At 35.5% G+C, this 26638-nt stretch overlaps 1 protein-coding gene and 1 long non-coding RNA gene across 9 annotated transcripts in view; one reads left to right on the forward strand and one right to left on the reverse strand.

The window, feature by feature from the left end:
* The window catches only part of FAM184A (family with sequence similarity 184 member A), a 111033-nt gene that overhangs the window by 59850 nt on the left and 24545 nt on the right, over positions 1-26638 (forward strand). For 5 of the 8 annotated variants that reach the window (XR_003521451.1, XM_027602382.1, XM_027602379.1 and 2 more), the window contains exons 7-11: positions 5367-5528; positions 8008-8129; positions 8604-8754; positions 20255-20296; positions 26124-26336. Coding sequence is in view for 7 of the 8 variants with exons in the window: in XM_027602382.1 (XP_027458183.1) it covers positions 5367-5528; positions 8008-8129; positions 8604-8754; positions 20255-20296; positions 26124-26336 (690 nt within the window). In the remaining variant the exon portion in view is untranslated. The remainder of the gene's footprint in view (positions 1-5366; positions 5529-8007; positions 8130-8603; positions 8755-20254; positions 20297-26123; positions 26337-26638) is intronic. The other 3 variants (XM_027602383.1, XM_027602378.1, XM_027602381.1) reach the window with 1 other exon arrangement.
* Positions 5365-26638, reverse strand: part of LOC113926944 — an 82063-nt gene continuing 60789 nt past the window's right edge. Inside the window, exons 2-3 of the long non-coding RNA XR_003521452.1 lie at positions 26225-26304; positions 5365-5492 (exon numbers count right to left, since the gene is read on the reverse strand). This is a non-coding gene — a long non-coding RNA (uncharacterized LOC113926944). The remainder of the gene's footprint in view (positions 5493-26224; positions 26305-26638) is intronic.

Consider the following 26638-nt stretch of genomic DNA (forward strand, 5'->3'; position numbering starts at 1 on the left):
TTTGTCTAGCTCTTGCCCTAAATGAAATTACTGGGCCAAAGAGTAGGAATGATGTTACAGGTCTCGTATCTTATTACTAAAGTGGTCTCCAGAAAAATTGGAACTAGAGTCCAGTAACATCAGTAATATTTGCATATCTTTTATGATTTAGGAAACATTTATTGACTGCATGCTATCTTCTAGGTGGTAGGGATACTTTGACAAAATGTCAAGGAACTCATAGCTTCAAGGGGCTGTTATGACTGGTGATAAATACAATGTATTTTTAAATTCCAGAGGAGGGAGTGATTCTCTACCATAAGCATTCATAAAAGCTCTGGAGAATGTGATATTGGAGAATTTTTAAATGTGGTATGGGAGGTGGCCTTTGAAAGGTAAATGAAAATTTGCAGACGTATGAGTGATGAAGACAGTACGGGTACAAAGAACGGTGTAAGTATGGTCATGTAGGTACTCACCCTGGTGAGCCATAGACAGACAGTTCAGTGTCCTTACACTATAATCTCTCAACCCCAGCACTACTGATTGGGCAGATCATTCTTTAGGATGTTTAGTAGTATCCCCGGTCTCTACATACTAAATACTAGTAGTGTGTGCCACAACCGTTCCCCTTCGGTTGTAACAACCAGACACAGTCCTTGGGGGCAGAAGTGACCGTGGTTGAGAATTAGTGTACTTGATGATATGGCACTTGTCAGGAACTGTGATCGAAAGGGAAGCTGAAGCTAAACTATGAGTGACTCTTGTGCCGTAGCAAAGACTTCAGAATTTATCCTGATGATCGAGTGCTAGCAGCAGGGCAGCAGCTGCCGCTCTCAGATGGTCCCAGGAAAAGAATCCTGGTGGCGGTAGGGGGATGAGTTGTATGGGAGGGGACTGGTAATTAGAGTTGGGTAGATGACTTAAGATGCTATAGTCTGGGCAAGAGTTGATTAGCTTCTTGACTAGGAAGGCAAAACCTGGGAGTGGAGAAGATTATTAAAAAATAAAATTTACAGGACTTGATGTGGTAAGTGGTAGAAAAAGCCTCAGGTGTCTAGCTCAGGTGTTTGGAGAGGTAATTATGCCACTCTGGGAAGCTGGGTATTACAGGAGGACAGATCCATAGGAATGGCAAGACACTGAGTTGTTTGGACCTAAGGGGATTGTAAGACATCTAGGCTGGAACTAAATAGAGAGTTCGGGCTTAGAGCTAAAGATTAGGCAGTCACTGAAGCCATTAACACCGAAGAGCTCACCAGAAGATTGCTGGTAACAAAGAGGAGCACCAGTAGCACCAGTACTGAGTTAACAGAGCCAGGGAAAAAGGTGGAGAAGGAGAAATCAGAAGCGTGAGAATGAGAACTAATGGGAATGAGAAAAATATGAGAACAGATACTTTCAAGAGTTGGAAGTGCCTAGTGCCTCACACTGTCACACAATGATTAGAAGCCGAAGTACGAGACCTGGAGAGGTCACGCCATCAAGGGTTCTCTGAGGAGCTTCCTACGAGGTCAGTGGAAGAGTGGGACAGACGTTAGATTTAACAGGTTTAATCTGAAACTGTTCTTTTAAGACTACATCAATGGAAGAAGAGAGAAAAATGAAGTTCTTCTTCAACCTTATACCAGAGATGTTCTGGATGGGCTCAGGTTGAAATGTAATATCCTGAATATAAATAAAATATGAAAGTACAAGTGACAAACCTTAGGACAAGGAAGGCCTTTTGACACATGACGGCAATGTTAGGAACTAAAAACACAATATTTGTACAGTTAAAGCTACAATTTTTGTATATCGAGACACACCATAAGTAAAATTATGAGAGAGGAAAAATTAGGGAGGGGTGGAATAAGTGATTGGCAAGGTGTATGAGTAACAAAATTCATGTCTTTAACACCTTAAAGATGTATACAAAACATTAAAAAATACAGCTACCCTAATTTTTTTAATGAGCTAAAGGAGAACATGAAAAAAAATAATTTTAACCGCTACAATTTAAAAACTGGAAATGAAACTAATGAGATGCCATTCCCATTACCATAAAATTAACAATGATAAAAATTGAGACCATGAAGTGTTGATATGGGTAAAGAAATAAGCACAAAAAGCTGCTAATGGGAATATAAAATTGTATAATTTTCCTGGAAAGAATTTAGCACTATTAAAAGCCTTAAAGATGGGCATGCCCTTTGACTCCTGCATTTCAGTGTATTTAACAGAAGCAAATAATTAAATACTACTGACAAAATTTCAGCACTGTTTATAGAAGAAATTTAGAAACAAGAACAAGTCTGACAAATATTGCAAAATGGTGGTGATTAACAGGGCTTTGCCACAAGAATAAAGGTTCTGCAAAGGCCCTGAGGCACAAGAATTTTCTGGGAATTGAAGGATGTCATTGTGGGTGGAACTGTGATTGCAACTATCATAATAATTCATATTTACTTAGTTCTTACTATGTCCCAGGCATTGTTTTATATAGTCTCTCCTTTATACTGTTTTTTTCCTTTAATTCTCTCAATAACTCCATACTCTAATTACTAGTTATCAAGTTACAAAAAAGCTGTGGAGCTTGCCCAGTCACATAGTAAGTGGGTAAAACCAGAATTCCAATCCTGGCAGTGGATTTCAGAATTCAGTTCTTAACTGCAGTGCTACTTTTCCCAAGGAGCGTAAAGACCGAGGAGGGGAGCTGCCAAGCCGAGGCTGGAGAGTGAGGCAGGGGCTTGGCCTTGGAGGCCTTGTAAGCCCTTGAAAGATTTTGGATGTTATCTTAAGAGGAACACGAAGCATTTGGAAGACGCTGAGTACAAATAAGTGGATGCTTGCTTGGTCTCAGGGCTTATACTCATGTCCATATTTGTAATTTATAAAAAACTGACACAGGCAATGCAAGGAGATTGGATCAGAGAAGAGCATGCATGAGTGAATATTCCAGGGAAGAGATTTCTATTCCCTCAATGTTCAAGAGGAATCAGAGGATTGATCTCTACTGCAAGTGACAGAAATCCCAGCTCAAACCAGCCAATGGACATTTACTGAATCATGTTGACTGGAAAAGTCCAGGGGAATGTTAGCATCAGGCATGACCAGATTCAGAACTGAAATTGTTTACGCTGGAACTCGGCTTCTCTTTTTCTCAAATTGGATTTGTCATACATTCTCAATACATTCTCTCAGGTTATATGTGCTACTGGAAAAAGACCTTTTTTAGGAACTCCTGTAAAAGTCCGGAGATCACTGTGCCTGCCTCTGAACCAGTCCCCATGGCCAACAGAATGAGACTACCTAACTGGTTTATGCTTCAAGGGAGTGCCAGGTTCATTCCTGGGTTTGGGTTGACATGGACCCATAGGGAAGAAAGGTAGATGCCCCACATGACAAAAAGAGATTTTGATATTGGGAGACAATAGATGTGTTCCTTACATATCCACTTTTATTATATTATATGAAAACAAAATTTAATTAGTTGTGTTCGTTACTTATTACTTGCTTTTGTTTAATTGTGCAGCATTTTAAAGTTTTTGTCCATTTAAAAGTTCATTCTGTCTCTAATTTACTTAGTTTCTTGAACAGACTTTCTCTTTTAATTCTTTGTGTAATAACTAGAATACTGTTCTCTATAAGTTTTTTCATGTATTCTATTTGTACATGTAATCTTATTCATTTGAAAATTATCTGGATTGTGGAACAAAATTTTTCTCCATGTTGATAAATTTGGCCGTCCCCTCCTTACTGATTGGTACCGGATACTTGTATGTTGCTTTCTAATTAAAGAATCTTTTCCTGTATATCCTTGAATTTAAATATTATAATAACTGTGAGGTAGGTATTGTTATTCTTATTTTATAGTAGCAGACCAAGAACTTGAAACTAGATTTTTTACTAAGTTCAATACTCTTTTTTTTTTTAAAGTAAACTCTACCCCCAAGGTAGGGCTCAAACTCACAACCCCAAGGGTTCAGACTGAGCTAGCAGATGCCCCAGGTTCAATACTGTTTAACTCTGTTACACCTTATATTATTCATTCACCCTTTAACACATTTATGGCAAGCCAGAGCAACATAAAAAGCAGGGAAGATACAAATAAGCCAGATAGACTAGAGAAAGGGGGCATAAATTCAGGGACAAAGAAAATTCTAAAACATGGTAAATGAATATTATATGCAAATATGCTATTACATTTTTTAAATCAGAAAAAAAGATGTCTTTGTATAATATTTTAAATTTCTAAAGTGACTTGAAGCAGTTGATCAATCTGATGGAACCAATTATAACCATGAAATAAATACTCCCAACATGTATCTAGAGAGGCACTAGGCCCAGAGGATTTTAATGAGTGAATTTTATTAAAATTTTAAGAAACAGATAAATTGTAACTGTGAAAATATTTCAGAGCCCAGAAAAAATGGAAGCTTCCCAGCTCATTGTATAAGGTAGGCATCCCTTTAAAGATACTAACAAGATAAAATGTTACCTTCACCAGAATTGTTCAGTATATAAACATCTGCATGGAAAGGGAACAGGAAGAGGGGTGGTGAATTGAGAGGAGGCTGAAAGAGAATGTTTGCAGTTTTCCTTGTGATGCCTGTATTTACAAGGGGAATTTTCAGGTGTTATTTTAAAATTAGCAGTTTTCATTCCTATAGAGTTTTGATAAGATTGGCTGTTTTATAAAAAGGAGATTTTTACTTCATAACACTTTCCTAGATAAAGTATTTCATTTATTGGTTTTAGTGCTCATAACTTGAAGATATGGGTCTGCCTAATCAACAAATTGTCTTATTAGCCCCTAATTTCAAGAGTGTATAAATTCAACTCTTAACTTCATGAGGAAATTTTGTATGGAAACAAAGAAATCACAACTTATTCTAATATGCATTTCGCAGCTCGTCAGTATTGACCTAAATCAGTCACTTTTATAACCAGCAGGAGAAGTGGGCTCAAATGAAGTATAAGTGATTCCATTTTAAAGAGCAGTTTTAAAAATATTTTTATTTAAAAAAATACTTTTTTCCCTCTGTCTTTGATATAATCTTCATCTTGTTCCAGTTCCATTTTGGAGGGATTTGATTATTTGATAGAACCAGGAATTCTCTTTGTTAAAATGGGGACTTGAGTTATCCACTTATTCACATGGTTGTCATGAAAGAGGGAAATCATAAATATGGAGGTCTTTGCAAAAAACAAAAAAAAAAACCACACACACACACAACAACAACAGATGAAAGCTATCCTGATTATTTGAGTGCTTCTTCCAAATTCATCAAAAAAGATCCATTCAGTAAAATTACCACTAAAGAAAAGACTTTAAGAAAAAAAACTTGGCTGTTTTGCTGGTCAATAACAATGAAGTATATTAAAAGTACTGTGTGTACTTGCAGATTGGCCGCCTCCAAGATCTGGTGAAGAAAAGTGAACAAGGTCTTGGCTCTGCAGAAGGCCTCATTGCTAGTCTTCAGGACTCCCAGGAGAGACTTCAGAATGAGCTCGACTTGACTAAAGGCAGGCTGAAGGAGACCAAAGATGATCTATTAAATGTTGAGGTAATTTTATAATACCTGCTATAATCTAAACATTAGCAAGGTAAAAATATTTACTTTGCTTAAATATCACATTGTATGGAGTGTATTAGTTTTACAGGGCTTTCCTACCAAAGTACTAAAACTAAGTGGCTTAAAACAACAGGAATTTACTTTCTCACAGTCTGGAGGCTGAAAGTCCAAAATCAAGGTGTTGTCAGGGCCATTCTCCCTTTTCAGCCTAGGAGGGCGAATCCTTCCTCACCTTTTCCAGCCCCTCGTAGCCCCAGGCCTTCCTTGGTTGGTGGCACATTTCAGTTTCCTCCTCAGTGGTCAGTGGCATTCTTCCTGTGTCCTCACCTTGTCTTCTTAGGAGGATACCCTTCACCTAGGACTAGGGGCTCACCCTACTCCAGTAAGACCTCCTCTTAACTAATTACATCTTCACTGACCCTATTTCCAAATACGTTCACATTCTGAGGTACATGGAGGTTAGGACTTCCATATATCTCTTTGGGATCACAATTCAAACCATAACAATTAGGATGCACAAGTCTTTTATTGGTAAGAGTCCGAACTCTCATGTATAGCAACAAAGCAATTCTCTATGACCTACAAATTTTGAAATTTTGTGGCCTTCCATTCTCAGGCAGCAGAGCAAATATTTACATTGCCTCAGAAAGTAGAGAAAAGCATCCATAAGAACTAAGAGGATAGTATCCAGAGAGTTCTTACTTTTCCTTCAGAGAGGTGACTGAGAGTGTGGGCCCTGACGTCAGATTGGCTGGGTGTGAATTCTTGATCCACCACTTAGTCACTTCAGACAAGTTATTTATTCTAATCCTCAATTTACTCACCTGCACAATGCAGGAGTGGCGGGGGATAGTAATACACCTCATGCCACTATTGTAAGAATTAAATGAGGTAAACCATTTACAGCACAGTGCTTAGTAAAATAGTAAGCACTCAGGAAATGTTGCCTTTTATTAATATTTCAAATTTAAATTTTTTAGCTTGGAATTTGAATCAGTTTCATTTCTTTAAGGTCCTTGCACATATTTACATTGCTCTTCTATCAAGTAGTAGAACTTAATAAAAACTGTAAGCAAAACCTTAGCAACTGTTCATCTTTTGTTCTGCTGGACAACTTTAATCAAGAAAATGTAGGTGCTGCATCACAGTTTACCACAACTTTAGGAAGGCTCCTTAACAGGTGTTCTGTCTGGATGGGAGTTTTTTCCCCCTCCTCCCTGCTGAGTTTCTGTTGTGTATTATAAAACTGAACCCATCATCAAGTGAATATTGGTCCCTGACTATATGTCAACTTGTTTGTTGGTACCTGTGGAGGATCCAGTCACAGGTAAGGCGACTCTCCCCTTAAGACACCTTAGGCCATGGTTGGTAAATAAGGGGTAAGATACTGATGACAATAATAATAATATTAGTTAAACAGTTGCAAATCTGTAGTGTGGAGTTTATAGTTTCTGGCATTACTAAACCTTGCTGAGGCTCCCGTTTCCTCACTATCACCTCCCCATATTGTTATGAGGATCCCAGGAGGTGATGGATATGGAACACTTGAAAAAAAAAGAGCAAGTATTTTCTTTATCTCTTTCCTTAACCCACTGATGTCTAATAAAGTACTTTGCATTCAATAAAAGAAATACTTTTTAAGTATTCTACCCCATTTAATGCTGCCTGTGATGGAAAAAGTAGTAGTTCCTAGAGGCAGAATACTTAGTGAAAAGGACCATTGGCTAAGATGGCCAGATCCAGTTTTCCCAGAGTTTACTGTTTATAGCCAGGTCAGCAATGGAGAATGGCAGCTTCAACAATGATGTTCTTCTCTCCCATTAATCTGGATATGCCCTTCAGCAATGCTCTGACACATGCTCTTAGTAAGTGGATGATCCAGAAAGGGTCATTGTTACAACAGAAGGAAGCACCATCATCTGTTCCTCATCTGTTGTAGCCGAAGAGCAGCTCCACGGCCAGCAGGGCCCCAGGGTTGCCGTGTTGTCCAAACAGGTCACCTCTAGCACTGGGCTCCAGAGAGCCACAGGTATTTCATCTATATAGTATTATCACTTATTTTAATTGTGTCAGTGAGGTAGAGCTATAATGCTTCAGTTTTCAATAAACAGCAGACTTTTGAATATAAAAATGAATTTGAATACCATATCTATGTAATGTGTATATTTTTATATGAAGATAATAGATACCCATGATATGGAAAGTTAAGATTATTTATTATGCTAGCTTTAAACTATTCAAGATGATTTGTAAAATTATAAGCCTTAATGAAATATAGTTTGCACAAGGACATTTAAAATATATGTGCCATATATTATCTGAAAATTTCCAGTAATCGTTACAGATAGCACTATCACTTATTGTGCTGTAGGAATTTAAGTTATAATGCAAGTGCTCTGCTTATTTGAAATAACCAGCAATGACTTTGCTTTTGAAGACTTGTTTTCATTGAAAAGTTTTTATTCTTCAGGGTGAGCTAGAACAAGCAAGGCAACAGCATGAAGAAACACTTGCTGCCATGAAAGAGGAAGAGAAGCTCAGAGTGGACAGAATGGCCCATGACTTAGAAATAAAATGGACTGAAAACCTTAGGTACATTTTTTACTCTGTAATGTAATCTTATCAATACAGATGTGCAAAAATGTTTTCCTGTTATATGGCTTATGTTGTCTTATTGTTAAAATCATAGTGACAGTATTTTTAATGAATTTTTTTCCTGATGTAGAGAAATTGTTATTCTCCTTTTCTGGCTGAATACTTTTTCTGATTTTATTTTCTTTACAAAATACTAACCTCAGGTCAGAGGTTATTTATTCTAATATATTATATTAAATAAATAAATTATTTATTCTAATACCTATTCTGCCATTAATAGCTGATGAACTAATAATCTTAGGTAAGTTACCAGTTTACCTTACAGTCCTGTAAGCCTGACTAAAAAATAACCGCTTTTATTCTGAGTTGACTTTTGAGGATTAATTACTTAAAAAAAACCGTGAACAACTATACTATAGCTACTGAGAGGAATAATTCTCTTTAAAAATAAAGGCATTCGTTTTATTTTAGACAGGAGTGTTCTAAACTTCGTGAAGAGTTAAGACTTCAACATGAAGAGGATAAGAAGTCAGCCATGTCTCAACTTTTGCAGTTAAAGGAGCGAGAAAAAAATGCAGCCAGGGATTCATGGCAGAAGAAAGTAGAAGATCTCTTAAACCAGGTAATTAATAGTCTCTACATTCTGAAGGTTCATTTTCCTTGACATTCTCTAGGCAGGAAAACATTATAAAACATTATATGTTAATTTACTGTATTTTGTTATTTTTCATACAGCAAATTTAAAATTTTAAAAATGTATAAAATCAAGGAGATATATTTATTAACTTGTGAAAACATTCTACTAAATAATGTTACCAATGCAGTCCTAAATTCTGAGAAGAATTTACAGGTTTTGGCTTAATATTTGAACTGACCACATTAGAGACTTTTAAATGGAAAAGTTACCCATATTTTGAAAGTATAAAATCTTTTTTCAAGCCATTAGCTATCACTTGGGCCCCAGAAGGTAAAATTTATTAAATGCATCCTGAATGCCTAAAGCCGTACCAGAAGTGAGCAGTTTACTTCTTTCTCAGCAGAAGGATGTTGCCTGTTACACTTCAAAATGTTATCAACAAAAGGTAGTGATATCCCTAAGTCTATCTTATGTCCTAAATCTATCTTCTTATGTTAGGTTCACTTATTTCCATTTATAACTATAATTAAATGAATTTTCACTCATTTACACAACTTCTAAATTTATGAATTCTTAGCACTCTCCTGCAAAGCCTGTTATTAAATAAGACTGACTGCATGAGTCACTAGTTGATAAGCAAGTACAGAACTTGGACAAGAAGCAGCTCCATAATTTAGTGCTAGAAATCTACTATTATCTTTCTATTTGTGATCATGATGAATTTCAAAATAAACAGGATAGGCTTTCTGGAAGATAACTTATAACAGAGGATACATACATGCAGTATCTTTCAAGAGTACTTGGCGCCTGCCGATTTGTGTCTGATCTTTCATAATAGTTAATAATGTTACCCTGAAAAGGAAGTGTGTATATATGTATATATATATATATGAATTTTTGTGAATAAATTTGAAATCTTTGAAATTCAGACAAAAAGAAAACAACTCTCACTAGAAGTTGGGCACCAGGTTAGCATTGTTTATTGGTTACCTTCTGTATACTTATTTTCATTCCTATTTAGAGACCTAGAAGGACAGTTTTCCTGGGTAGAGTGGTACTACTCTTCTATGATGTTCTATACTTAAAAAGATTAGTTCAATTGTATGATAAAAATGAAAAATACCCCTGAGAGTCTGCCTGTTTTTTAATCACAAAGTATTGACCCAGACATTTTTTGGCTGAACTTGGCACTGTAAAGAGGACCTACCACTTCTCCCACCTGTTTTCTCTTAGATTATTTCATTACTCATGTAATCTCTCTTAAAATAAATTGTCAGATTTCATCCATGCTTCTCTGATATTTTTTCTTTTTTTTTTTCTTTTACCAATATCTGTTCTGCATTGATTATTCCTGAGAGGACATAATGTTTTGCCTATTATTTTAGTTCTGTGTCGTGAAGTAATTTATTACATAATGGCTCCAATTTTGCCAACTTTACAGAAATAATTTTTTGATCAGATTAACCATAAATATCAATATAACCAGGAATTAATTGCCTCCAAAGATGAAGCTGTTCTGTGCTGCTCTATGCCATCAGTCCTATTTCCAAAATGATAATATCTTCCCCTCTCCCCACTTCTAAAATCTAGAGGGCATACACATTCCCGTAGATAAACTGGAAAATAGCTGTTACATCTTTGGGATTTTATGTACGTGAAGAAAGTTAGGAAAACAGTTGAACAGACGATTCCACACTGAAGTGAAAGTGGGTATTATGTTATCAAAGTTGCACTCTTTCCAAGTATGTCAGAGGACAGAAACTTCTAGCAGGACCAGCAGTCTTTTTTAATACAACTTTGTTATGGACAAAGGACCCCTCCCTCCTTGGCCCTTTGGATCTTGTTCTCTTGATTATTGTGGATGGATTCCTAGAGCCAGTGTGGTGTGCCTGCTCTCCTACTTTCCACTTGCCTGATTCCTTCTGAACCCTGGTCCTCATACTGTCCGCCCCCAGCTCCGAGCCCTACAACCATCTCACTCTACTTATTACTACTGGCCTCACTCATCCCCTTGTTCCTAGCACTGCCAGCACCCTTCTGCACTTCGGGAAACCAGATCTGGCTTGGGCTTTGGGACCTTTAAGGAGTAAGAATGGAGAACAGAACTGGAAGAGCCAGACCTTAGGCAGAAACATACATTGTGAAAAGTATCAGAGGATCTGTGTTTTCACATATTTTAACTATTTCTGAGTGAACTGAACACAAGTCTATTTTTGTGCCTTGGTTTACCTGTATTTCATTCTGCATAGAGCCAAGAAGAAATAATTTATCTTTCATGTTGAACTTAATCTCTTGAGAGTTAAATTTGATTTAAACTTACCTATCAAGAAATGGACAAAGAAAGGCATAAGAGTTTCACTGTTCTTCAGTCAGATGTTCTTTATCAAAATTTCCCAAAGCTATTATTTTTATTCTGTGCTCTGATCAGAGTCTAACTTCATATTTTTAGTTTTTTAATGTTTCATTGTGTTCTTTTTTTCTGTCCATTGATTACCCCTTAGTCCAAAAACTAGGTATACTTCCTGGGCTAATCAGTGTGCATTTGAATTCCTTTAAAGCAAAAGAACTACATTTTTACTCTTCAACTCTTTCTAAAAAAAAGTGAGCATAGAGAGTGCTCTGTGATCATATTTTCTGTTTGTGATCCTAAAATGTCATCATATATTCCTTTATTTCACCTTTTTCAGGGCAAATTTTATTTTAGGTCCAGTATGATGACTTAATATTCCAATTCCCTCATTCAGATCCATGGACTGAGAAATTTGTGAGACAATCATTCAGACATAGAACTGTGGGACTTTGTAGTGTGGGTCTGACTTCATTTTGAGCTTTGAAGCCCAAGGTTATTTCGGGGGTTATAGCCACCGTGTGTCTGACACAGTTTTTAGCCTCCACATACCTCCAATCTGATAGCATTTTACCTACAGTAAAAGTCACTGCAGTGAGTGACCATAAATGGTCTGGACAGTTTGTACTCTAGGAGCAGTGATGTGCTGGATCTGGCTCCTCCCAGCTCACATAGCCCTGACTGTGTGCAGGCCTTCTTAACTTCATATTCCGGGACATATTGGTGGCTAGCAGTCATCGATGGTGGGAGTATTTACAACACAGTACCAGCACGTGCTACACATCAGGGCTTTATTTTTCAGAGAGCTATTACATACTTACCAACTTAACCACTGGGTGGGAGTATAGAATAGAGAGTGACATAGCCAATGTGATTGGGAAAAATTTCATTAAAGAGGTCAGCTTTAAGTGTGACTTTCAAATAGGGTAAAGGATGAACCAAATATTTTTATTCATTTGACATTTTATTGAATATACTCTTATTTTCCAGGCACTATGAGGAATACAGAAAAATGAGGTGGGGACAGTTGGGGAGATAGGTCATTGTGAAAAATTTTGACTTCCAGTCATAGGAGTTCAGAGTTCACTCAGTAGGCTATAGGATTCTGTCGAAGGTTTATGGATAGGAGAATAACATGTTGAAATTTTTATTTTAGGGAGCTTAATGTGGCTGTGATATTGAAATGAGGAGGAAATGGAGACATCTCAATATAGATAATCCAAAATGTCTGAACAGAACTCTTGAATACACATCATGTACCCAACCATCACCCCTCAACCTAAGCCAGACTGCTCCTCCTAGACACTGCCATCCGTCTACTGCTCAGCCATCTTTGACTCCTCTCTGTCACACCGTGCACCCAATCCATCAGCAGTTCCTGCTGCTCTGCCTTCAAAGTACACCCAGGATCTGCCCATTTCCAGCACTTCCTCCACTACCACCCTAGTCCAAGCTACTTGCAGTTCTCTCCTACACTGTGAATGGAACCTACATTTGGTCTTCCTGCTTCTTCTCTTGCCCACCTACCTATTATTTCTCAACCATCCAGAGTGATGCTCTTAAAATATTAAGTTGGATCATGTTACTCTCCTGCTTCAAATCTTCTACGTTTAGATTACAATCCACACTTTTACTGTGGCCTGTAGTAGCCTTATGATTTGTTCCCTGCCAACATCATCTCTTGCCACTCCCTTCCTTTTCTGTAGTCCTACTGGAAGACTTGGAGTTCCTGGAACGAACACACACACACACACACACACACACACACATGCACACGCACACGCACGCACACACACACACACACGCACACACACACACGTTTAATCCATTGCGGGGCCTTTGCACCTGCCAGTCCCTCCACATGGAACCCACTTTCCCCAGATCTTCATGGCTTGTTCTTTTACTTTGTTCAATTCTCTGCTCAATCCTGAGTCTTCAAAAAGATCTTCCCTAGCCACCTCCTCTAAAATAGCACCCTCCATCACTCTATGTCCTCGTACTCTGCTTTGTCTTTCTTCAGAACATGTACTACTACATAGCCCCATATTGATTCTTTTCCCTATTAGAATGTGGTTCCATGAAAGCTGGATCTTTGTACTGTTCACAGTTGCATATCCAGCTGTTTAAACTGCCTGGCATATAGTAGGCACTCAATAGTTGTTGAATGGAATGAACAAAAACTGAGGCATAGCGACTGAAGAGGAAGTTGTCAAATATATGAATAATTCTAACCATTTAGGACCTGTTTCACTGAGAATACAAGAGAAACTATAGAGGAACAAATCATGAAATTTGATGGAATACTTTGCTAAAGGAGAAGGAAATGTTAAAGTTGACTGAGGATTTAAAGCCAGGATAACTGCGTGGAGCACTGGGTGTTATGCACAAACAATGAATCATGGAACACTACATCAAGAACTAATGATGTAATGTATGGTGATTAACAAAACAATAAAAAAATTAAAAAAAAAATAAAGCCAGGATAACCAGAAGAAGAGCATCTGAGACAGGGAGGTCATGAACTACTTAACTGGGGGGAAGTGGGGTGGTGAGATGGTAAGTTTGGTTTTAGACATATTGATTCTACATCACAGGAAATTTTAGAATTTTTCACACTCAGTTGGAAAGGGCAATGACATGAATAAGAAATAGAGCATTAAAATAAGTGATGTTGATCGAGAGCAATGGAGAAGCCAGTCTCTTCAGGCTGCTACAGACCATGTTCTGATTTCTAGACCAGTGCTGGCCAAGATGGTTGCTACTAGCCACATACGACTGCTAGAGCACCTGAAGTGAGGTTCATCCAAATTGAGATGTCACTGTAGAATGTATGCTGGGTATCAGATACTTAGTACAAAAAGTGGATGGAATGTCTCACTAATATTTTTATAAGCTATAATTACATGTTGAGATGATGTTTTGGATATATTGGGTTAAATATATGACTAAAAATCTACTTTTCTAAAAATATGGCTACTAAAAACTTTTTAGATTACACACGTGGCTCTCAATTACAATTCTATTCGATAGCACTGGTCTGTACTATTTAGATCACAAAAATTTGGAGTAAATTTAGCTTAGTGCTCATTCTGCTAGCTCCATCTCTTAACTCTTAAGTTTGATGTTAGGAAGGAAAGAAATTGCATTTCTGCCTACTGAAAAAATATATTTATATTTATATCAGTTTTTATGTTTGTTTTAAAAGAATAACAGTAATACCTTTTAATGGAAGAATAGATGGATTCTGAGGTAGAGATATTAGAAAGGGAGCTGAATAATCAGCTCCTCCCAGCTAACTCAAAGACCTTGACAGAGCCCCGAGCAGTGATAGGAGATCAATGAAGCTGACCCGGAAGGTTCTAAATCCTCTTTGTAGAAATTAGGAGAGGAGGAAACTATGTAGAACAAACATCAGAGATCCAGCCTCAGCCCTAGGAAAAGAGATGAGTAAGGAAAAGGGAAGTCAAAGAAAAAAACAGCAGAAAGAGTGAAGGGAAAGAACATATGGAGAAAGAGAGAAACCAGATAGAACAGAGAATGTGAATAGCAGGTAGGGCCTCAGAAAATGTGGAATGGAATTAAAGTCTACCAAAAACCAGCCAACATCCATTATTCTTCATACTTCAGTTCCTGGATTCAAAGTTAGTATGCAGTATTTTCCTTAGTAAATATGGAAGCTTGTTTCTAAGTTCTCTTCAGTCAAAAAATTGATGATATTATTTTACTTTAACTGTATTTTATCCTCTTTTATCCGACTTAGTGTTGTTAGTGTTCTTCCTCTTGAGACTTTTTTCTCAAGATTAACAGTACTAAATTGTTTTCTGAATTAATTTGCAAATCTAAAAATGTTTAATTTTCTTTTCCCTACCAAAAACTCCCTTTTTAGAATAAGTTTATCCAGTTCTTAAATTGGTACATTTAGGAGAAGAGAGTGAAGAGATAGAACAGTGATATCTACACCTGGCTTTAAAAAGAGATGCTTTAAAATACTGGGAAATTATTGTGTACTAAGTATATATCTGTTCTGCAAAATACTATAGTAAGACCTGTGATGAAATGCAGAACAGTTTGTGCCTTCACACCTGAAAAATATTTACGAACATTTAGATAGCATTGTAGTAACAAACTTAGCATATTCCTAATTTCAAATGACAAAATACTAAAAAAAAAGCATTGGGGATCTGAAAGGGTTCAATGGGTATATGATTATAAAGTTATTTAAGATAATCTGAGAAAAGCATTAAGAATTATCTAACATATTAGTTTGTCTTCACCTTAATTTCATTTTTTATATGCCTGTTACTACAACTTTAGTTTAAATACTGAACACTTGTTCATGAATTTTTCTTTTTTTTTGCTTTAGGAGAATTATTAAAATTGTGATTGTCACTTCTAAAACTTAGGTTTGTTGGTTACTTTTCTGTAGTAAACCTTGAAATTAATATTAGAAAAAGACTACATAATTTGCTTTAAGAAATTACCATATTATATATTAAATATTGAATTTTAGAACATTTTATTAAGCTTTAACATTTTACTTGAATTGCAGTGTAAGATCAGTGTACATATTATTTCAAGGAAATTAAAAATTTGATAAATGACATTTCTTGTATTAGTAATGAGAATTTTATTCTGTGGACATTGGATGGCATTTTGACATTTGTCAAGAATTTAGTGTTTCTGATAGGCCATGTAGTGTGCTAGACTCATAATGGAGTCATAATGAACTCTGCCTTCCCGTTGCTTATAATCTAGAAAGGAAGGCAAAGAGAAATAACAGTCTGACACATTAACTCATTACAGTTGTGATACACAGCGTGTGTACCCTGGGGACCTAACATAGTCTGGGAACTTGGGGAAGGTTCCTTTGACTGTGGGATCATTTACCTAGGACCTGAAAGAGAAGGAATCAGGCCAAGAGGAGAAGGAGACAGCATTCTGAGCAGAAGGGGACATATGTGCAACGGCCCTCAGGCAGCCCCCATATACCTTTCCTTGGAGACCAGAGGCTGGGGAGGTAGGTAGGCAGGTTGGATCATTTGGGGTTTTGTTGGGACTCTGTCTAAAGGACAATGAGGAGCTGTTGAAAGATTTTAATCAGTAGTGTGAAATATTCAAATGTTATAATTTCAAAACTCTGGCTACAGTATGGAGAATAGACTACAGCGGGACAAGTTAGGTGCCATTCAATGAATATCTCTCCCTCTTGGCAATCTTTCTTTGTTTGGATTAATATTTTCTGGACAAATATTTAGTATACTTGATATACTCATTAGTTCATTTCTCTGAGGATACATTTCTAAGTCTTGACTACAGGATTTCTGCATGATACCAATGTATGTATTTTTTCTAAATTTTTTCTTTTTAACTGAAATTTTCTCTTTACTGCTTCTGTTATTATGGGGGAGAGGAAAAGTAAGGTAGGGAGTGCAAAAACTAAATAAAAGTCTGTATCATTCATTTAGTCTTGAAATAAGTATTTATTGACCTATTTACTTTTTGTCACATACCATTAGGCACTTTGGATACAAACTCTGAATAAGACATAATCTTTGTCCTTCAAAAGCTGGTAATTCAGTGGATTTCAATATGTATATACTAATATATTTACAGATGGCAAACATGTAAAACCTTGTGCTATTTTCTAAATGAATAAACTCAGGTATAGAACAATGAGATGACTCCTGAGAGCATAATTTCTTACAAACGAAGCTTTAAATTTCTAATTAAGTGCAGCAACTTTTTAACTTATTTTTAGCTTTCTCACTTATCTGAAAGTCTGATTATATTCGTCCTTCAAGAAAAGAAATCCTGAAACACATTCAGTAAGCCTTCTATGTTGAGGTATGAGTGCTATCTATTGAAGAGGATGTGCTGAGGCCCTTTTCACTCATCTCAAAAACTGACAAGCTTAAGATGTTTTAAAACAAATTGACTATTATATAGGGTATTATTTTTTATTAACATGGATCTTGCTTATATAGAATGCTTGCCAAATAATATTTTTGCGTACAGATTTTTAGTTCATCCACTATTCTTTCTTTTTTTTTTTTTTTCACTTATTTATTTGACAGAGAGAGAGAGACAGTGAGAGAGGGAACACAAGCAGGGAGAGTGGGAGAGGGAGAAACAGGCTTCCCGTGGAGCAGGGAGCCCGATGTGGGGCATACCAGGACCCTGGGATCGTGACCCAAGCCGAAGGCAGATGCTCAACGACCAAGCCATCTAGGCGCCCCCATGGAATATTCTTTCAAGAAGACACTTAACTTGGGGGATCTCATCTAGTGTTGTGGCATAAATACCATCTATATGTCAGTGACTTGCAAAGTTAAATCTCTAGCCTTGACCTCTTCACCTGAACTCAGAATCACATGGTTGGCTAACAGGCATCTCAAATTTCACATGTCTGACTCCGAAATACTGATTCCCAGTCACCATCCCCCAACCCATCATCTTTACTTCTTGGCACTGCTTGTTGCTCAAAACAAAAACTGAAGCATCATCCTTGATTTCTTTCTTTCCTTTATCTCTCATGTAATCTGTCAGTCCCATTCATTCCACCTCCAAAACACCCCAGCTCTGTCTGCTTCCATCACCCCTAGTAAACACTAGGCCAAGTCACCATTGTAATAGCCTCCTATCCAGTCTTCCCAACTTCACTTTTCTTCATAGCGCTCGAAGTAATCTTTTATGATGTAATCAGATCTTACCATTCCCCTCCTTTTAAAATTCTCTCAAGGTACTTCACTGAATTAAGGCTCTTTGTTTTTATGGCCCTACAAGACCATAAGCCATCTGGCCCTGCAAAAAATCACCCATCTCATGTCATTCTCACAAACCTTCCCCCCCAACACACATACACACATGTACATCCAGTCACTCCCAGCTCACTTCCCCCTCAGGGTCTTTGCGCTGGCTAATCCATTTGCCCGGGTACACTTTCCGGGCAAATCATCGCATTTCGTGGCTGGCTTTTTCACTGATTCCGAGTTAAAATGTCACTTCTTTCAACAGATGTTTTCTTACGATCAACCCAGTATCACTTCTAGTCATTTTCTATCACAGCAATCTTTTTTTTCATCATAGCTTTTATCATCAACTATTTATTTTTTTTTTGTATATTTGTTTTGTCTTATTCAACTCTCTCTATCACTCTCTACTTAAGATATTTCCTGGAATTTAATAATACTCCAATAAAGATCTTTCTAAATGAAAAAAATCTTACTTCATTTACGTATTAACCAATAAGGGTTGTGACCCAATAGCATGAGTGCATTTCCCCATTGCCACAGCCAGGTCTGTGATGTGAGTCACCCCAGGTCACAGTTCAAAGACCATGCCTTTTGGTTTAGCTGTTTCCATGGCTTATAACTAACTGTGTTGACAGAGACAGTGCCCCTGTGAGTTTAGATTCCAAGTGTTCTAATATACTTCTGTTGTATAAAATCCAAAATCTGGAATTCCTAAGGGAATTCTAAACTGGCATGCCACTTTATGATCTGTCATATTAGCCTAATTTTATCAGTTAGTTCAGGAATCCTAAGTAACATACATATTTTTGTCTGATGATAGCTTAAAGAATGAAAAATAAAATCTACTTCATAAGTAAATGCCATACATTTCAAATTAACTTCTAGTACTAGGACATCAGTTCTGAGAAATACAAAGAGGTAAAACAAAAACAAAAAAACACAACTAAAAATCCCTCAGCTTTTCATAAATTTTGCCAAGTCTGGAGAAGTGTCTTATTAGTGTATAAAGAATACTGAATATGAAAAAGCATAAAGAGAAAGTAAATAAAATTAACACAACTTATATAAAAGAAAAATTGTGTATGTATATATAAAATGTATATTATGTATTACATATATAATTTTATGTATTATATATATATGAGAAACATTACATTGAGCACTTATAGAATAACCAGATAGAGGTTAATCTTTTTTCTCAACTTACTTTTATAACTATACTATATCCTAAATTATATCTCATATTAGTCTAAATTATTAGTAAAAAATTATTTACCAGATAAAAACAAGTTTTAGTTTATGACACACCAAGGAGTAATCACATTATGAAAAAAAATTATGTTCTGTCTGAAAATTTGATTAATGTCCAAAGTAAAAACTATTTCACAGGAACTTTTCTACTTAAATTACTAATATAACTGGGGCGCCTGGGTGGCTCAGTCGGTTGAGCATCTGCCTTTGATTCAGGTCATCCCCGTCCTGGGATTGAGCCCCACACCGGGCTCCCTGCTCAGCGGGAAGCCTGTTTCTCCCTCTCCCACTCCCCCTGCTTGTGTTCCCTCTCTCACTGTCTCTCTCTCTCTGTCAAATAAATAAAATCTTTTAAAAAAAAATACTAATATAACTTCAAAATACTATTTTGTATTTTTGGAAAGAAAAAAAAATGAGGCAATTGAAAATGAAATCATATTTTCCCCCATATTTGGGGAAAGAGAGGGTGTGGGTTTTTCCAGTTGTTTTATGTCATTCAAAATTGGAATGAACTTCTGAAAAATAAACCCAGATCGTAATTTTGCAAAATATATCCTAGAAAATAGGATTGAAAAGATATAAATGCATCTCTTCTTTCCCCCAAGTATAAAATCAGATTATTATTAAATGTTCACATTTTTAATGATTAACTCATTTATTTTTGGCCTCCAAATTATGCAGACAATCAAGTTAGTGTTTCAGTTCTCATCTGCTCATTTCTCTTGAGAAATCTGTCATGAGCATACTATACCAGTACTGAGTATAATGCTTTGAAGCATTATATTTTAGATTTCTGGGAGGAACTTAGAACAGTAATATTTCTTCTAGGTCCTTCAATAACCATTATCTTTTCAAGTGAACTCTGATTTATATGTACTGGCCTTCAGTATTTTGCATAGGTAAGTCTGCCATTCCCACAAACATCAGATACTGTTTTAAGGGACTACAGATAATTTAGATTGTGTCTTAAATTTTTTTGTCTAATTCCTTTCTCAGAACTGTTTTCAACTTATTTTTTCTTGAGCATATTATAATTAATGTCCTGTGTTTTACTCTACCGTTTATATCCCTCTTTCTTTCACTTAGTTGATTTCTGAATGTTTCCCTTTATTCCTTTGATTTTTCTTCTTCCTAGCGGCACTCTCTGGGTGAAGCTTTGCATAAATCTATCAACAATGTAAGTGAGCGGCACTTACAATTTGTACAGAAGGGCATGTTGCACTTTTAATTTTGCATAAATATCATCACTGCTTTAAAGCTTTTAACTTACGATATAAAAAATACACTTCGGCATTCAATAAGTTATGTTTTATATATGGGTAACAAAAGCTTTCAGCCATTTGTTTGTGTATGCGCATACATCTACCACATTGTATTAATGAGCATATTTTTATTATAAAGCCAAACAAGATTTTACCTCTCAGGCATAAAATTCATTATTTAAATGTTTACTTTGAAAAATACTTTTTGAAAACTATTAACTAGTTGACTGTTGTAACAATGCAAATAAATGTAAATTTGCTTTTCTTTTGTTAAACTATTTTTTGAGAAAATAGTGTCAATAAACAAGTGTTAGATAATTGTGAAGTTCATGAGATTCAGAACATAGTTTACATTTTGATGTTGTAATTATTATGAGATTTAAGTGAAATGAAGTAAATCCCTTTTCTAAGAATTGGCAAAGCTATTGTTCTTACTTAAATATTTAGAAATTAAGCTTCAAAGTAGTATTCCAATGTAAACACTCATTTAAAAATTTTTCATAATATGAAGAGAAAAAAATGAGATTTATTTTTATCATACCCAATGTTGTTTAAAATAACAGAGCTGAACATCCTTGAATATTTTTCTTAGATATCCGAGGGCAGAGGTCCTCAAACATTTTCTGTAAAGGGCCAGATGGTACATACTTTTGGCCTTGGGGGCCGTGCAGTTTCTCTGGCAGCTATTGGACTTTGCTATTGTAGGATGAAAGCGCCATAGACAACATGTGAGTGAATCTGGGTGGCCATGTTCCAGTAGAACTTAAGTTACAAAAAAAGACTGCAGTTTGCCAACTCCTGTCTTAGGGGAATCAAGGCTTGAGTCAAGAGATGTTCTGTGAAATTTTGATACTTCTGGAGGGAAACTATTTCCTCATAGCTTTCTAAATTCTTTCTACTATACAAGAAAAGAACATTTTATCTACTTTTAATACTAAACTTTGTTTTCTATGTAAAAAGTAATTAGAAATACATGAAGAAAGGGGCACCTGGCTGGCTCAGTCAGTGGAGCATGGGATTCTTGATCCTTGAGGTGGTGAGTTTGAGCCCCACATTGGGTGGAGAGATTACTTAAAAATAAAATCTTTAAAAAATAAATACATGAATACATTTAACACCATTTAAAAATATATTTAAAAAATAAGCAACAAAGATATTTCTCTCAATGTTGGTGAAATAAGGCTCCATTTAGCAATTCACATATTTAAAAAAAATTTACATATAACATAGTAAGAATTTGGGCATGATCACTATATTAAACCAGAACCACTATATATAAACCATATATACTAATTGGAGTAGGAGTAAGAACCCAAATAGGATGATTATCAGAATTAATTGAACTTCAGAATACTTGTGACAACATAGTTACCTTTTCTTAGTTATAAATGAATAGTTATAAATGAAAAAAACAACCTTAAATTGAAGTTAAATCTATTAGTAACTAAAATGGGAACGCCTTGATTCATCTCCTACAAAAAAAGTAAAAGGGGTTGGTGACACAATGAAATCCCCATTAATTAATTTCCTTTTGTAACATTATAGTCTTTGAGGATCAGTTCTTCCATTCTGTCATCATCCAAACAAAATATTGCCTTGTCAGTGTTGAGCAGGGTGAGCATCTACCCACCCCCTCCACACACATTCTTCCCCAGCCTTCCATGCAAGTTTTCTGCTATATACTGTCTTGTTCTAAAAAACAAGTGGTTATGGATACCTTTGTCCTTTATAAAAGCTCTCTAGTTTTTTTCAACGAAGAATGAGAGGGTGATTGGGAACATATTATAGAAATAGCTTAAGGACATTAAGTAGGCATTTTCGTGATTCTTAATTGATAAATTCAGTTTATAGGTTTTCTTAGAAAAATACCAAGAAATTATGAACAATTCAGAATTTTCTCAGAATGGTCATAATTTCCCTAAGCTTAAATTTATTTTCTTAGCTAGACTCTTCAAAAATAGCAAATTAGTGGTTAAAAAGGGGGAAAAAGGAATTAAAATATTCAGGGACCTTCAAACATTTTACATGAACAATTATTTTTTTATTTTTTTTAAAGATTTTATTTATTTGACAGAGAGAGACAGCAAGAGAGGGAACACATACCAGGGGAGTGGGAGAGGGAGAAGCAGGCTTCCTGCTGAGCAGGGAGCCCAGTGCGGGTCTTGATCCCAGGACCCTGGGATCATGACCTGAGCCGAAGGCAGATGCTTCACTAACTGAGCCACCCAGGCGCCCCTACATGAACATTTATATAAGTTGTTGACATAGTAAAAAATTATCCTTACTGTCCTCCAAGCCTTTGTTAGCAGTTTTTAATATTGCCTTATATATTTGGAAGTACTGAACTGAGTATCACACGGTTTAGACTTTCTAAGAATTTGCGTTGACCTTTCTTGTCAAAATTGATAAATATTTTGGCTTAACATAATTCCATGTCCCATGTTGACATACTATCAGATCCAGTACCTCAGATTTGATTCATTTTCTATTTGAGGGTGTTTTTTCATGCACCACTGTAAAGGGACAGAATCCTTGTGAAACTGCCCTGGAGGAAATAGGTAAAGCTTTCCTTTCTACAGAAAAATGTATCCATATGCTTTTAATTTTAATTTTCATCTTTTTGAAAATTTTACACTTTATTTTCAAAAAGACATCAGTGTATTAAGTGGTAGAGATCAGAGAGTAGCAATTACTATTGGCCTTTAAAATTGTTTACAAAGTATCTCATACCTGTTGATCAGTAGAATACATTATATAATTCATACCAAACACCTGTGGTAAGAATTTTTTAAATGAAGACTAAAATTCTTTTTTGAAATAAGGATTCTTCTGGTTTATTTAAAGACAACAAAATAAAAAGCATTAAAATTTAAAATTAGAACAAATGTATAGAAACTAATACCTATACTACATATTTTGAACATATTATTTGAACAACCATTTTCATTCATTTATCCAACAAATGCCTTTCTATAATTTTGTAATAAAAGTTCTGACCAGGATTGCCCAAACTATTTGACACAAAGTCTATCTTTGTTCTCTTTTATTTTGAATTAATGAAGTTTTATATTAATATGTATTTCCATAAAGTATACTAAACTCAACTGCTTAAATTATAGCTATAAAACATTAGTTCATTTTACATTGCTTTGCTCATTATTTCTGTGTTTTAAAGTGCCATGTAATTTTCATGTTGAATAAAGGCTGACAATTTAATGCAGTGCTACTAATTTATTTATAAAATCAACAAAGTAAGTTTTGATGCTGCATTGCATGATAAAGGCTTTCTGCATATAATTCATGTTATGGTCTTGAGCATGAATCCAGAGATTTTAGATAGCCTTAATATTATTTTGGTGTGCGTTCAAAGTTAAGAATACAGAATATCTAACCTAAGTATATTTGAACACTACATTGCATGATAATGTCTTTTTTGCGTGTATTTTATCCAGCATAGTTACAAAGATTAATCTTATATCCTAAAATGAAAAATACTTTAGAATTCTTTCACGGTAAAGTATAATAAGTGTAAAGTATTAAGTCAAATATTTAAGTGTATTTTATTTAAACTAGAGAGGTTTGAAAGTGTGCTTAGGTTTTAAATATGTAACTATTATACTACTGTGGTATCTCATTTTAAATGTTGTATTTCTTCATAAGTTTCATCCTTAAATAGTTAAAGTGTGAGTTGTTGTAGTCAAATTAACGTGAAAGAGCTTTTTTTGATGCAGTGAATTTTTGAAGTGGGTATTGCAGAAAATCAGATACACTGCTATGAACTGACTGGGTTATCCCTCAGTGCACCCTTACCTGGGGTACTGGACCCAGGGCTACTACTAGCACATATGGTACCTGTGTGCAAATTGGAAAAACATGACCCTTTTCTTTGAGTTGATGCAGACGCATATCAAGGCAGGCAGATTTGTGATCACTGTGTTCACTGGATGGATTTTAGTCCTTACTTGTCCAGGGGTCAATTAATAGCTTTGATATCAATCATTATAATACATCAGTCATTATTCTACATGTAACATAGTCGTTTCCTAATGTTCCTATAGATGTTCTAACAAGTTGTCACCAGAGACAAGGCAGTCACGTGGGTCCCCATGCTGGGTCTGCGACAAGGTTGAACTTGGGAAGAGAGTAGTTAGACAGGTGCCTTTTCTATTTCAAGGACCAGCTAGCTGGGAAGAAAATGACTCTACCAATTACACGTTAGTGTTCACAAACACACATTTTTGTTGCCTTTTACCCTTTTATGATTTACTTTTCCTTTCTGGGTTGTCCTTAATATTTATTTCATCCTGATTTTCTTTGCATAAAATGGTAAGAAGTCATATAGTATAATTTGTCTTAGTCTTCCTACTCTACAAGTATGGCCTTAACTGTTGCTATAACATTGTCCTTATTTTTCCTTCTTATTTTTTGCATCTCTGGTGATTTTCCACCCTTTTTCTTTCCCAGGTCCCTTCTCCTTGTGAGACATTTGAGGCATCCTACATCTGCCTTCCATCAATCAAAAGAAAATCTTTTCCCATTTACAAAAACTCACTTTACAGTGTCTTCTCTCCCTTAGCTTAGCCTTCTAGGCCACAGAAACTGTTTTACTTGTATATAAACACATATAGCATCTTAAATTACTTACTGGAACACATTTGACAACTTTTATCTGCTTCTCCCTATGTTCTTTTTAGCTTCAGACTTCTACTAGAATACAGATAAGTTCCAAGTTACAGTTTCTTGTTTATGAAAACAGAAATAGATCAAATTAAATGGTTATATCAAATGTATATGTGAACATATATATACATATACATGTGTTCTGTGCTTTTATTCCTTAAAAAGGACTTAATTTTAAGTATTTTAAAACACCCAGAAACAATGCAGACATGTTAATGGTGACGTCTGTGTACAAAAGGAATAACAGATCAGTTTTCCATAGTTAAAGAAAAGTACCTGTCATTGTGAGGATATAAATAAAGGATTGCAGGATGTTTGTGGTTTTTAAAAAAGCTTGAAGTTTTGTAAATCCTTTGAATTAAATCAAAATTCAAAAGTGAAAATCCTTTTTATTTACATAAGGATTTTAAGTTATGAATAGATAAATCTGTTAAAGAGTAATTTTTTCAATTCTCAAATAATCTTAGTTGATATTTATTGAGCACTTACTACATGCCAGGGGCTGTTCTAAGTGAATTATGTGTAGTAACACTCTTCAACTCACACAGCCTGGTGAAGTACTAATATAGCAAGTGGCAGACCTAGGATTTTAACTCAGAGCCCACAATTCTTAACTACTCAACTTTACCACCTTACAAATAAGCAGTTTAACTTTTTATACTATCTCCTTGAGGTGACCATAACCTAATAAATACATTAACATTAGTTGCCCTGTTCTTATTTCATATTATAAATTTTTATTGCAATGTAACATAGGTGTTCATTATAACAAATAGGTGTATTTCTAAACATGGGCTACAGTGTGCTTTAGAGAGTCCACACAAACTTCATACCACTAAAAACAGTCTATTTTTTAGGATAATTACTAAAATTAGAATTAAAAGTGGTAATACCTAAATATTAAATAATCTATGATATATTGTAAAACATTTTAAGTGGATACTTAGTTAAGGCAATTAGTTTACTATAGTTAATATTGTTGACACGCTTTTTTTCCCTTAGATTGGCAATCTGTGAAATATGCCTTGTACTTATTCTTCATTGTAACATTCTGTGGCATAGATTTCCTTGCTGAAACAGAATCTGGAGATGCAACTTTCCCAATCTCAGACTTCTCTGCAGCAACTACAAGCCCAGTTTACACAAGAACGACAACGACTTACCCAAGAGCTTGAAGAATTAGAGGAACAACATCAACAGAGACATAAATCTTTAAAAGAAGCACATGTCCTTGCATTTCAAACTATGGAAGAAGAAAAAGAAAAGGAACAAAGAGTAAGTTTAATGTGATATATGTTCAAAGGTAATCCAATAGCCTAATAATTATTAGCCTTCAAATTCTTAAGAATTCATTTTTTGCCTCCAAGTTATATACTGCTTCATTTCATTGTGTTTTCTAGAATCTGCCTTCTTGTGGGGGTCAGAATGACTAAACATACACACCAGTTACACAGATTAAGACCAACATTTTTTTTCTGTTTCCCGACATAATGCTGAGTTCATGATGAGACTAATACACCATCTGGTTTGTCATATATTTAACAGTGGTTAAATAAATTTAGCATGGTCCTACTAAG

Source organism: Zalophus californianus, chromosome 7, assembly GCF_009762305.2.
Source record: "Zalophus californianus isolate mZalCal1 chromosome 7, mZalCal1.pri.v2, whole genome shotgun sequence".
NCBI classification, from domain to species: domain Eukaryota; kingdom Metazoa; phylum Chordata; class Mammalia; order Carnivora; family Otariidae; genus Zalophus; species Zalophus californianus.